Genomic DNA, 14228 nt, shown 5'->3' with positions numbered 1-14228 from the left:
GCATATTGAGTTGGTCCATAAAACAAACTAGTGTGTTCAGGATGCATTTAGTAAAGGGACTTCTTCCCTAGTAAATTAGTGCAGCAAATACCTAACACAGATGTTTTCCATACCTGTATATTTCAGAGGCATCTCTTATTACCTCTTTCACAAAGCAACAACTGTTTGTGTAAAATATTCTTCCAAATACATTCCCATCTTATGTTTTCCCACCTACTTCTCAAAAGTGAGCATAATTACATTCAAAACTGAAAGCTGAGTACTATGGGATTAATCCAACTGTGTCTGTCCGCCAATGGACTAGCATCAGTCAGTGGCATTTCCCTTCTTCCCTGCAGCCCCCTGTGCCCCTCCAATCTGCTCCGGAGTGTTAGGGGATGCTTTGGAGTAGATTTGGGGGTGTGGCTGCAGGGGAGGGGGGAGGGGAAAGTTCCATTGTATGCGCAATAGCAAACAGAATAAAATAAAATTTACAGATGACTTATAAGGTAGCTTATACTTACCAAAAGTTTTTTGCTTGAAATTGATGGCTTTCTATGCATGCAATAATTGTTTGATGTCCATCAATTGTTTTTCCATATACCTTAATCACAAATGGAAGACAGTCATGTTAAGTTACAAATCCATGTCGTAAAGATAAAATTTTAACTAATATCCTATTCCCACTCTATAATTTAATCATATAAAAAGGAAACTAACTTCTAGTCATTGTCACTGTATCTATGTAAGAAAAACAATTAAATTACTAACATACAACACATTTATGTACTTTTCCAAATAGAAAAGCTCAGCAATAGCTAAACACAATCCATTCTATTCTGTCCATGTTAAGTGTCAATAAGAGTAGAAAGCCAGTTGCCATATGACAAAGTTGAACACAGAGGCCCACAAATTTTGGTGCGGCTTGTAGCCAACCATTTTATCTAGTAACCAGTGAGCCAACACTCTTTCAACTCACGTCCCACACTGTCACACTCTTTTGTACCCATAACCCAGTGAAAGGCTTTTGTAGGGGACAGTGGGAAAGCAGGTTGCATTAGTAGCCACTCTTTCCCCAGTTTACAATATATGGGCCTTTTTCAGCTTAGAAAAAAGGCAAGTAAGGGAAGATATGACAAAGGTGAATACAATTATGCATGGTGTAGAGAACACTGATAGGGAGAAACTTCTCCCTCCCTCTCATACTGGAACCTGATTTCATCCAATGAAGCTAAATGATGGGAAATTCAGAATGAAAAGAAGTACTTCTTTATACAGTGCACAGTTAAACTACAGAATTCACTTCCACAAGATGTAGTGATGGCACCAAGCTGGATGGCTTTAAAAGGAGATTAGACAAATTTATGGCTATTAGCCATGATGGCTATATATTACCTCCAGTATCAGTAGGCAGTATGTCTCTCAATACCAGTTGCTGGGGAACATGAGCTGGAGGGTGCTATAGCACTTATGTCCTGCTTGTGGACTTCCTTTCGGCACCTGGTTGAACAGAAAGCTAGACTAGGCAGACCTTGGCCTGATCCAGCAGGCTCTTATGTTCCTAACCTGTTACACTAATGCAGCATTCCAGCATAAGAGACTGGCACCATTCTGAAAGAAGCACTTTCTGCCTCCCAGTGCTACAGGTGGCTTTTTACAAATATGCAACTTCTGTGACTGAGTTACTGGATGTTCTCTCTCTGCTGGTTGCCAAAATTAAATTTCTAGTTGTGATGACTTGACAACTATATTTTGTATACCTGAAGATGTATATAAAGAATCACACTTGCTTATAGCTGTGGGTGAATGATTTATTTATTTAGAGAATCCCTGATCCATGTTAGTTTCAGAGTTATCTGCCTAGCTTGCAGGCAAAGGCCTTAACAATAAGTATAATGACTCAATCCTGAGTCATAGAAAATATGACAATAAGAAACTGGCAGAAATAGAGAGTCCAACCAACAGCCTAAAAATGGTTTTAACCGAAGCATTTCCAGATCCTGTTACACTTACTGTGCAGACACCATTTGGGTAGTGTTCTTTCACATATGCTCTCATGGCAGTTTCTATGGAGTTTCTCCATGACTCTATTGCATTTTCAACTTCATGAGGTTTTGGATCAGTAGCCTCCTTTCTTAAATGATCAAATTTAAAAGAGATCTTGTTTTTGGGGTCCAAAAATTTTCCATTGCCCAAATCACCATGTTCCGTTATTAAAACCTACACAAAACATTGTTAAAAAGTTAGTTTTACGATTATACAGACCATGGATAAACAAGAATATAACTGAATAAAAGAAAGGAACAGTGGAAAAATAGTGAATCCTTAGTTTTTGATGAAATACATGGCACATCAATGTAAATTACATCCTCAAATACAACTCTGGTTTGGAAAGGAACTAACCAATGATTTTGTATTCATGAAAAAGTCAAAATACTTCAGTACTATCATCTGAAATCCTATGTTTCATTTAATTTGGAGTCAATTTATGAAATAAACGTATTGTGCTTTTAAAATAAAGATGAAGTTGTGGAATCGTCACTGCAAATGTGTATCAAGTAAGAGTAATCTAAAATATTTAGTCATTCCCTTTCTTTCCAAACTTCAGAGGTGAGTGCATATCCTTATGTAGCCAATATGGCACCACACAGATATAAGAGAGAGTTATCAGCTGGCTTGGGGGAACCCTAAGGTTTGCAGAGCTATAAAAAACATTATAAAAAACCAAAGACAGCCCAATGACAAGCAGGCATGCTCAGTAGCCACAGAATGCTGATCGGGGGGGCGAGGGGGTGGAGAGAGAGAGAGAGAGAGAGAGAGAGAGGAAGGAAGGAAGGAAGGAAGGAAGGAAGGAAGGAAGGAAGGAAAACTGGGGGGAAAGAATGGAATGGAACATCCTGCAAAACATGCATGGAACCCCAAACAGGAGCACTGCACACTGCAACATTTTGTTGCAGGTCCCAGTGGTAGTTACTTAATTTAAAAATAGTAGTTCAAATACAAAAGAAAGAAGTCAGCACAGAACTTGTCAGAACCACGACACTAGACAATGTTAAAATATCCATTCTGTTAGTAATTACTTGAAATGGCTCTAAGCCTAAAGCTATGATCCGGGAACTGCCCCTTTTATTTATTTATTTATTTATTCATTCATTCATTCATTCATTCATTCATTTCATTTCATTTCTATACCGCCCAATAGCCGAAGCTCTCTGGGCGGTTCACAAAAACTAAAACCGAACAACACACAATAAAACAATTTAAAATATACAGAACATTAAAACCACAATATAACAATACAACCACAATAAAACCTAGCAGCAGTACAGGAGTTTAAAATACAGATTTAAAACAGCAAAGATAAAAATTTAGAAAGCTAAAATGCCTGGGAAAATAAAAAGGTCTTCACCTGGCGCCGAAAAGAGTACAATGTAGGCACCAGGCGAACCTCCACAGCTTCACTTCAGTGCCCTTGTAAGAGTGAATTTAAATTACCATTTTGTTACAGCGTGGTTTAATCATTTGTAATGTCAATCAAGTGGCTGATTTTGCAAATAGTGCTTATTAAGGGTGTGATACAAATTTCCTGGACAGCCACTGTGATTATTTTGCTATCTGTAATGTTTCCATGTGATGACAAAAATTCAATTGATGATCAAATGCAAAAAATGTAAAATGTTGTTGCAGTACTGATGGTTTTAAGTTTTAATTTAAAATTTAATTTCTCTTCCTTGATAACATTGATCCTGAAATCACTGAACAGAACATAAATACATACATATTTCAAGATACCTTCCAACCTACCATAAGATTTTCTCCTTTCCTATGCAGAACAAAGCATACTAAAATGAATAGAACTTGCAGTCTGTGTGAAAAATGTATTCCCCCTAGAAATTCCCCTATACCTTTCCTTCACTCCTATGATATCAGAGCAATTCCACATCTACTCCTGTATCTGGCACTGAAGTGAAGCTGTGGTGAAGAGAGGGTTACATTCATCCACAATGGGCCGGTTCGCACAACACAAGGGTGATTAATAAACTACGGTGGCTTGTTAACCACCCTGCGTGTGCCAGTCGTGTGCCAGCCTGATTCATATAATTACCCTCACCAGGCACAGCTTCTTACATCATTCGAACTTGGCGATGGTGGCTTGTTGGGGTGGTTAACACACCACCTGGAACCCATGGCCTGTTCTGAGCCAAAATCCAACAAGCCACCCTCACTGGGTTTGGACACGAGAAGACACGGGCGGGGGGACAACACACACACACACACACACACACACACACACACTTAAATTGGTAATCTGGCGCCCCCAGGCACCGCAACCCATTTTGTATTAAGTAAGCCACAGTGATCATGTGAATCAGATCAATATGTGATCCTCAGGTCACAACAATTAGAGGTGTTGGAAAAATGTAACCCCTGCTCAACCATTCTATCTCTGCCTCACCACACTGACAGGTTTTGGAGAAGATGCAAACCCATGCCAATCTGACAACGTGGAGTGGCTCCCACTTGCCTACTGCCCATGATTCTGGTGACCAGATCAAGGATGAGTTTAGTTAGCGCCATCCTCACACCCCCTTCAACTGGAATAACCTTTTGCAGTTTTTTAACTGTGGTTGTCTCAGTCATAGATGAGATTTCAAATTTAGAATGTAGTGCAACCGTGTATTGAAAATCAGGATTCTCAATGAGAAAATCTATTTTAAGTTAGAGAGAAAACAGATTTATCTTACTTCAGAAGTTTCACATAAAGTGATGGCATCATATAAATAATAAAGCAGAGCCAGTGCTATACACTGCTGAGGACATGAAACAACTTCAACAATAGCCTTGACGAAGATATATGGGGTACCAGCGCTAATCACCAGCGTGATTAGAAAACTGGAGAAGTTAAATACAGTCAGGTAGTTCATTAAGTATCACTAACACTGATTTATTCAGATAATCAGATGGAGACACCGCTGTCCAAAACCACCCTGAGTAAATGCTTATTACCTTAACCAAACACAAACAAAAATGTGATCCATAATTCCCAACCACTGTTATAAATGTATTTTAATGTTACAGCTTACAATAAAAATCATTTAATCAAAGTTTACAGGTTCACTTCAAACTTAAATACACATAATCATACCTGTTCATCATAGCCTTCTATTTTTACTGGAGTAAACTGGTCCAAGTTATATTGTGCAAATGCACTAAGAAGGTAAAAAGAAGAGGTATCCGGTAAGAATAATAACTTTGCTACATGCTCTTTTAAACATTAAGAAACATTTTTATCCACTGTTCATTGGCTGCTGGTATCTGTATTTAACACTATTCATATATATTACATGCAGAATAAAACCTGAGCAGTAGCTTAATTCAGGCTACTAAAAGGCCAGTTTGAACAGAAAGTCCTGTCTTACTTCTTAATCTTAGAGAAGATTAGTTTTGAGTACTGGTGAACTTTTATAGCCCTGATTCAACAAAAAACACATTGAGAAAGCAGTGGGTGATGTCGTCCCCTTAAACTGAAGCATTTGTGGACATTAGAAGCTGTCCACAAAACACTTTCAATATTAGGGAGGAAAAGGCAGGAAAAACATTGGATACAAATAGGAAGTAATTGGCTCAACGTCAAAGATTTGAATACTATTCTGTTAATTAAAAAAGAATTACAGAACTGTGAATTTCGAAACACATCCACATTAAATGGATTGCTTTCAATAATAAAAAACAGAAAAGAAAAGCTATTTCCAAAAATATCACCACTAATACTGGTATCCTGTCATCCAGATCTCAAAACAAATAATATTAATGTGAAAGGGTATTCAGCACAAGGTTTTTATTATATAAGAGACTTTTATATCAATTTAAGACCAACAGAATGAAAATATTGGAAAGAAAAGTTGCCAAACATGCAAATTAGCTGGTACTCCTGTTACCAGTTGGGAAATTTTATCAGAAATAAAATAATGGAGCAAGCTACCAGACCATTATCCAATTTTGGGAATACAATACTTCATCAAACATATCAAACTAAGGGTGTTATCTCTAAAATGTATAAAATATTATTAGAAACGGATATGGGAACATCTGGAAACCTGCACTCAGTTTGGGAACTAAAGTGGAAAATTCAAATTACTGAAGAATGGAATAAAATTTGGCACAGATTTCCAATTAAAACACTATCCTCTAAAATCAGAGAACAAACTATTAAAATGATACAGGGCTGGTATCTCTCTCCAGTGCACTTGTCTTATATTAATTCAGACAACAATAAATTTTGCTGGAGGGGATGTAAAGAACTAGGCACTACATGACACATGTGGTGGGAATGTGGGAAAGTGAAGAAAATATGGGACTTCCTTTTTCTAGAAATTAGTAAAATAACAGGGCAAAGCATATTAAAAAAAAACACCAGAACTAGCATTACTGGGAATATTTCAAGGTAATAATGATAATTTATTACATAAAACACTTGTAAGATTTCTAACAACTGCAGCTAGATTGTTGATAGCCAGCAAATGGAAATATCTAAAAGGAATCTCGCTTAAAGAATGATACAACAGCATATGGCAGATTGCATTATTAGAAAGATCGACAAATATTAAATTAGCAAAAAGACAAAGAAAAAATGACAGTTTTATGGAAGAATGGTACAGTTTTATTGTTTATACAAATGCAGAGAAACGATGGAGTGTACTCTCTTACTACAAAACCCTGTGGTTATCATAGAACACAAGGAGGTACTATACATGATTAAAATAAGAAATAAGGTATATGTATTAACAAATTGTAATGCATGTTTTCAAACATAAAAAATTGCAGCAAAAGTTGATTTTATATATTTGTTCTTAAGAATAAAATATGTACATCTTATCATTGTTAATAGCATGGATAACTCATAAATTGTTGTACAATTTATTATGTGTTTGTTGAACAAAGTTGTACAGATAATGTACATGTATTGTAATGGAAATGAAATAAAGAACAGTTAAAATCTAAAAAAATAAAGAAATAAAAATTGCATGACACTTAAAAAAAAGCTGTCCACAAATGCTTCAGTTTAAGTACTAACATATTGGAAGAAGTCAGGAATCAAGCAAAGGTGGAAATACTTACTGAGCTGCTCCTTCCCTGAGAAGATTATCATTATTAAGCAGCAATCGAACATCTGAAAAATACTGAGCATTAGTATGAGGTGAATATATTTCATATAGCCCTAGGCAGAAAATAATATTTTCCATAAGATGAAGTGATCTACTACAAACCTTGCATATATGTCAGCCATGATAAAGGCTGGAAAACATTATCAGTTTTGGAGTACTAACCATGCACAGGGATGGAACATACTTTTTCAGCTCCCTAGCTGCTAGTATCCAATTGGCAGGTATGTAAAGGTCCAGGAGTTTCCCCTTAACTGGCCATAACTTTGCAATTTGAGTCAAGGAATGAACAAATTTGCATTGAAATTACATAATATGAAACATTTAAAAAACTGAGGTGAACAATGTCCTTGGAAATTATTCCACATACATTTGTTCATCAGCTGAAAACAGAACATGGATACACAATTCCGTATGCTTCCCAAAATTCATACACATGGAGTTCTTATAAATGAAGGGTGGGCAACTTCGGGTGGGCAACTTTGGGAGGTCAGGGAGCCATTTTTGTCCTCCAGACCTCTCCCCATGGGGCGGATATCCCCCCAAATAAATGTTTTTTTTTTAATTGTGTCCTTAATGGATACCGAGAGCTGAAAGGATCAAAATTAACTTGTTTGCAAACAAGCTAATTTTGACCCTTTGGGCACTCTGTAGTACAGATGCCATTCCCACCCTCCAATTTTTTTCAATGAATTTTGGGGACAGCGGGGCCCACATGCAACCCACCCCTGCTATAAACAAAGTGCCACTGGCCAAGACTGCAAGGACAAGGTACACTCACAACTTCATTAACATGCAGCTGGGCATCAAAAATAAAATAAAGGCTACTAATTTAACCGAGAGAGAGCTTTCCCACAGTTTTTTCAACTATTCTCCTTTTAAACAACTGGCACAAGTTCTATCAAAGACTAGTCTGCCAGTAACAAGTGAATTTAAAGTTACCTGATGTAATTTAACAGGAATAACATTTGGTACAAAGTTAACCAAACAAAAGTCCAGATCCACTGAAAGTATTTAATTAGGAAGTTTGATACAGATTCAAGCTGGGTTACTGGAATCCCCCAGTATTCTTGAACTTTAAATTAACAACCTATGGTAGATCTCCAGATGAGTTTACCACACTGCAGGAAACACTGGGTCCTGTAATACTGAGGCTGGCAACACAGCACCCACTGGTGTCAGTGTACCTGCAAAGACATGATCTGACATCTACAACACTCTCTGGTCATCCTCCAGTACTGATCTGCTCTCCAGGCACCACCTCCTGCCAATTCCCATCCCAACACGTATTCACTCGAGAGGGCAATCCATCCACAGCAGGTGTCCAACATCTTTGATTCCTCTGAATCCACTGCCAGGGGATCAAAGATGTCAAGGGGCTCCCATAAAAAGCATCCCTTGCTCAACTGAAGACACATGGGGTGGGGAGGCTGGCAGCAAGGCACCTTCCATCCACCTGGTAAACTCATGGGGAAGGGAAGAAACTAGAGCAAACAGGATGGGGGTGACGGTAGGGGAAAGCCAAGTGGCATGCAAGCCAACAGGATTTGGAGAAGGGTGTGTGGAAAACGTTGCTGCAAAGCTGTTGCTCCCTTGCTTGGATACTCTCTACCCTTGTTGTTAAGAGCCCCAATGGTCGGGTGGCTTAGAACAGCTATGCAGAGGCCTTCCACTATATAGACCTTTTGGGATATCACCTTCATAGTTTGTTTTAAGGTGGTGTAAGAGGAAAGTTTTACATTTAGCACAGACTGTCCTGAGCATTCTAATATTTTTTTAAAGAGGGGGTTCCTAAGTTTTGGCACCTGCAGGCTCCTACACATTACAGGTGTGGATCATGGTTACATTTGCCCCTATACAATTTTTCAATTCAAGTTGAAGGCCTCCCATAGTAACTATTGCAGTCCATGGTAATTCCTATTAACCCATCAGTGCTTCATGTGGTCTACACATTTTAAAAATGGCTAGAATTATTTAACCACTTCTTCCATTTCTTAACAATCTACCAGTAGGTTACTTTCCCAAAAGTGTTGAGCTGTTTATACCTCTCTTTTTCCCTTTTTCTTTTGTATATAAAGAACCTCTCAACATTTTGTGACTTGCCACACCTGCAGGACAGTCACTTTGCAGCCCCACCCACAATACATTCTCAAAAAGGTTGGCACCCCTGATGTAGCATATGTAAGAAATCATCTACCTGTCTCTCAAGATAATTTTGAATGCATCAACCCTATGTAAGTAAGGGCTCCTTGTTTCACTGTTACGTATGGCTTCAGATATTGCAGCCTATTTCTCATTTTAACTTTAGTAGTGTTCTTTTGAGTGTGATTTCTATATTTTATCTTTTTTATTCATTCATTCATTACATTTCTATATTGCCCAATAGCCAAAGCTCTCTGGGCAATTTACAAGGATAAAAAACATAAAAATACAATATTGTAACATAATAACCATTAACATACAAACATATAAACATATAAACACATACATTCAATATATGTGCACACGCACACAAATCCAAAGAAGCTACATGGCAGTTTTGTATTATTTTCTCTCTTTTTGATAAAACAGAAATAAAACTAAAGGTTAAAAAGCAACACAGGCATAGAGTGGAAATAATAGTTTCCTTTTGTCAAAATCATTTTTACATAGAGCATTTGTTTTCATGGACCAGCATCCTACCACTTATTCTTATTACTAGTACCCATTGTCTTCAGGAAGATTCTCACTTAAGTACAGATATGAAATCCTGAGTGTGTTTCTAGATCCAGCTTTGCTTAGAGATTCCAATATGGATTTAGATACTGAACTAAAAAAACCCAACCCTATCAACCTTGCATAACTATTACTGAAGTGTGCTATACAAGGGGCTACCCCTCCTGTTGAGTAGTGCTGAATACTGCTGCTTTATTCCTAGCAGGGGAGGCAGAAGACAGCACAACCCACCCACCACAGTACTTCAAAACGTACCCCCCAGGAATAATTCACAGTGCTGTTTTGACCTATAAAACTATAAACAGTAGCGGGATGTACGTGGGCCTTGTCAGTGGCGGCACTAACCCTGCGGAACACTCTCCCACATGTGATCTGACAGGCAGAAACTGCGGCAAGTTTTAAACGCCTCTTGAAAACAAAACTATTCACACAGGCTTTCCCTGACCTGTCAGGGACTCTGTTACAATCCTGTTGTGCTGTTATGATGATATATTGTTAAATGTTCTTAACTGTTTTTATTATTTATTTTGTTTCTATATTGTTATACTGTGTCTTAATGTAAACAACTCAGGGATTTTAATGTATTAAGTGGTATAAAAGCATTATAAATAAATAATAAATAAGCAGTTTGAGCCTAGCCCAAGCCTGATTCAGATGAACCCCTTCAATCTCTTGAGATCTTCAGAGACGACTTGCTTTAACTTCCCATTACAGGCCAGGTTACACTGATGAGGAAGCCAACACAGAAGAGGCTCCTTTGGAATTCCCTCTCTACAGAAGACCTTCTAAGGCCTCATTCACAGTACATGTTCCTCATTTGACTTGTAGCCATACATGTAAACTGTCAGCATTGAAAAGTAATGCATTGGGAGTTAATGATTTGATATGTAAGTGTTATCTGTAGTGACTGAATCGGTTGTCACAGAAAACACATGCAAGTAATCACATGAATCTCTATATAAGAAGTTATGAATCTGTATCCTTTCAGCAGCTTTTGATACCATAAACCATGGTATCCTTCTGAGGCACCTGTCTGAAATGAGACTGTGAGGCACTGGTTCAGGTCCTTCTTGGAGGGGCAATTTCAGAAGATGGTGCAAGGGGATTCCTGTTCAACATCATGGTCACTCACCTGTGGTGTCCCTCACCTGTGGTGTCCCTCAGGGTTCTTATCCCTCATGCTATTTAACATATACATGAAACTGCTTGGAGAGATTCTCCAGAGTTTTGGTGTTCGGTGCCACTAGTATGCTGATGGCACCCAACGCTATCTGTCCTTTATATCTAAATCCAAGGAAGCTGTTCTGGTTCTAAATCAGTGCATGATGTCAGTAATGGACTGGATGAGGCCAAACAAATTGAAACTTAATACAGACAAAGCACAGGTGCTGCCAGTCAAAGTCAAAAGGCAGATCAGGGAATGGGGATTCCACCTGTGCTGGATGGGGTTACACTCACTGAGGACTCAGGCTCACAGTCTGGATGCACTCTTGGACTGGGCCCTGAACCTGGTTGCCCAGGTCTCAGCAGCAGTTGGGAATAGATTTGTACAGCTGAGGCTACTGCACCTGTTCCTAGAGATGTCTGATCTGACCATGGTCCCACATGCCTTAGTTAAACCCTGTTTGGACTACTGTAATGCATTCTATGTGGGGCTGCCTTTGAAAACTGTTCAGAAACTTCAGCTAATCCAGAATGCTGCAGCCAGACTGTTGACCAGGGCTGGTTACAGGAGCATATTACTCCCTTGTTTCAGCAGCTTTACTGGCTACTGGTCTGTTTCCAAGCAGAATTCAAAGTGCTGGTTATGACCTATAAAGCCCTGTATGGCTTGGAACCAGCGTTCCTTAAAAACTGGCTTCTCCCATATGAGCTTGTCCAGTTCTTAAGATCTTCTAAAGAGGATCTTCTTTGAGAGTGCCACTTTCAGAGGTATGTTTGGAGGCGATACAAAAGTGGGCCTTTTCAGTGGCTGTTCCCAGCCTGTGGTACTCCCTCCATGGGAGACTTGGTTCGCTCCCTCTCTGCTATCCTTCTGCCGGCAGGCAAAGCCTGCTTTATTCAAGAAGGCCGTTGGTCTGTAAGGGCATCTGTTGAGGTGGGTGCTGTTTTTATTCTGTAATTGTATTTTAATGTATTATTTGAATTGTCTCTGTAAGCTGTCTTGTATGCCATCTTTTGGTATAAAGGCTAGGTACAAATCAAATAAATAAATATCCCTCCATGGCTTATGGCACACAAGAGATTCTTACACTTTTCAGTATTTTTGTTGCTGCTTTGGATTATTTAATAGTAGTTATTTTTTTTCTTAATTTATTTAAAACCAGTTTGGCAATATCTATCAGGAGATCAGCTGAGAAATTTTTAAAAAGTAAAGAACTGTAAGTGGCAAATTTCCAGACACAATTGGGATGCATCTGTGGAGTTGTACCCCGTTCACTGGGATATTTGACAAGCCCTCACACCCACTGGACTTCCACATGCAATTGTGCAAGGAGTCTCTGAAACGGGTTGCTTGAATTTAGTTATATCTAAGACATAAGAACATCAACCTGACACAGTGTGATTTTATTTTTCTTATTTTTCTTCAAGTTGTCTTTCTAATGTCTCCTCATATCCACTCATATATATCTTATATCTTATATTATCACTTTTATTAATTCCTCTTATTTCTTAAATCCACCTTTACTTGATTTTTGTCAATAAAGATTGCTTCTATCTATAACTTCTCTCCCTGCTCATAGTAGATAATCTCGTAGACTTCTGGCGCCTGATGTAGTCTTATTTTCTTCTGCAATGTAACAAATGTAGTGCGAAAAGAAATAGAATGCAGAGTTTGACCCTGAACACAAGCCTGAATTGTAAACATCCTGAGATGTAATCTGTATCCGAGTGTTAATTCAGAACACTATGAAATGTAAAAAGGTCAACATTCTAAACCAGTCCATGTCATGTGAATAGCCCAGATCAGGATGGGGAGGTGTGAATGGAGAATTAATGGTTTTATTGCAGGAGGGCCAGATGAGGGTGCTCTGGTATGTGCTGAAGATTGCCAAAGTATCAGTTACAGAAGATGGACATGGGCCAATAAAAGAGGGGTATCTGCAGATGTTCTGATAACAAGGACGGCACCTTATGATTAGGGAGAAGTTGGGGAGTTGGAAGGAGGTGCCTGGCTGTCTACAACAAATGTCAATCTTGGGAATTGGGAACATGATGTATTATCAACAAAGAACATACTGAACCCCTCTATAAAACCCCTGAATCTGCCATTGTTCAGGAGGGGCATGGTTGCATCTGGATCATTTGTATGTGCACATACCAACAGTACCCTCGATTCCACGGGACACGTGTTAAGTGCACTGGCCAAGTACTTGATAGCGCTGTGGTAAGTATGTGTTGGGTAAAATTCAGGGAAAGGATTTTACTGTCCAGGGCTTAGATATGGGCACAGCTATCTTTGTTCTGTCATACGTAACTGTTTGGTTTAGGATATAAGACAGCAGGCTTAGGCTTGGGCCTGGCTGACACTGTATCACCATTGCCTCAGTGGGCCATTTGCGGCAGCAGGACCGATCTGGAGCTGAGCAACAAACAGGGGCTAACTGTATATTTAGTCATTTAATGCACCACATTTGGGTAACTAAGTTTCTACCTTAAGAGGCGTGCAACCTCTTAAAGCCTCAGAGAAGGGTGCAGCTTCTTGAGGATTGTTGGTTTGGGGCTCTTATCTGAGAGGCGTGCAACCTCTTGAGATTCAGAGAGCCTGAAACTCTGTGAGATTTGTTTGTAATCAAGTTTGTGCCTGAGACGTGTGACACCTCTTCAGTCTCAGAGAGCATGCAACTATCTGGGGAAGTTCTACTTTTGTTTATTTCCTTTATTTCTATAAATCTCCTTTTCTCTCATCTACACTGGTTGTATGCGTGTTCTTCTCCACTTCATAAGATCCCAAACCTCTCAGCCTGATCAACTGAGTGATCCTGGGTAAACTGAAATACATATTTCACAAACCTATTAAAACTGCAACATAATCAAGCAATGGATTATGGTCAAGGCTTCCAGACTGCCTCCAAGCAACTGTGCTAAAATTATCTTTATTGCTATCCCATAACCTCATGCTCAAGTAAGCCCTAGTATGATTAAAATAATACAGAATTAAAATGATATGCTTTACCCAAAAGGACAGTCTAACTATCTTTGCTGTGTAGGAAAGGGCCCCTGCCCTGTGTGATTATTTTCCATAGGTATACTTTGTCATGTCTACTTGCCAGAGTAATCTGCCTAATGTGTGACCACAATGAAACACATACTTGAATTCTTCATTCACTGATCCTAAAGCTAATGAAGATACAACACTCATTAGTTCTG

The 14228-nt window shown here is 38.8% G+C and overlaps 1 protein-coding gene across 1 annotated transcript in view; it reads right to left on the bottom strand.

Annotated features, from left to right (window-relative positions):
- CAPZA2 (capping actin protein of muscle Z-line subunit alpha 2) overlaps window positions 1-14228 on the bottom strand; it is a 32911-nt gene that overhangs the window by 7023 nt on the left and 11660 nt on the right. The window contains exons 3-6 of the mRNA XM_084810822.1: window positions 7099-7150; window positions 5126-5189; window positions 1993-2199; window positions 504-583 (exon numbers count right to left, since the gene is read on the bottom strand). Coding sequence (XP_084666948.1) covers window positions 504-583; window positions 1993-2199; window positions 5126-5189; window positions 7099-7150 — 403 coding nt within the window. The remainder of the gene's footprint in view (window positions 1-503; window positions 584-1992; window positions 2200-5125; window positions 5190-7098; window positions 7151-14228) is intronic.

Source organism: Heloderma suspectum, chromosome 7 (genome assembly GCF_057233095.1).
Source record: "Heloderma suspectum isolate Gila_16-S chromosome 7, 16-S_ref, whole genome shotgun sequence".
Taxonomy (NCBI): domain Eukaryota; kingdom Metazoa; phylum Chordata; class Lepidosauria; order Squamata; family Helodermatidae; genus Heloderma; species Heloderma suspectum.
This window is presented reverse-complemented; position numbering and strand designations above follow the sequence as displayed.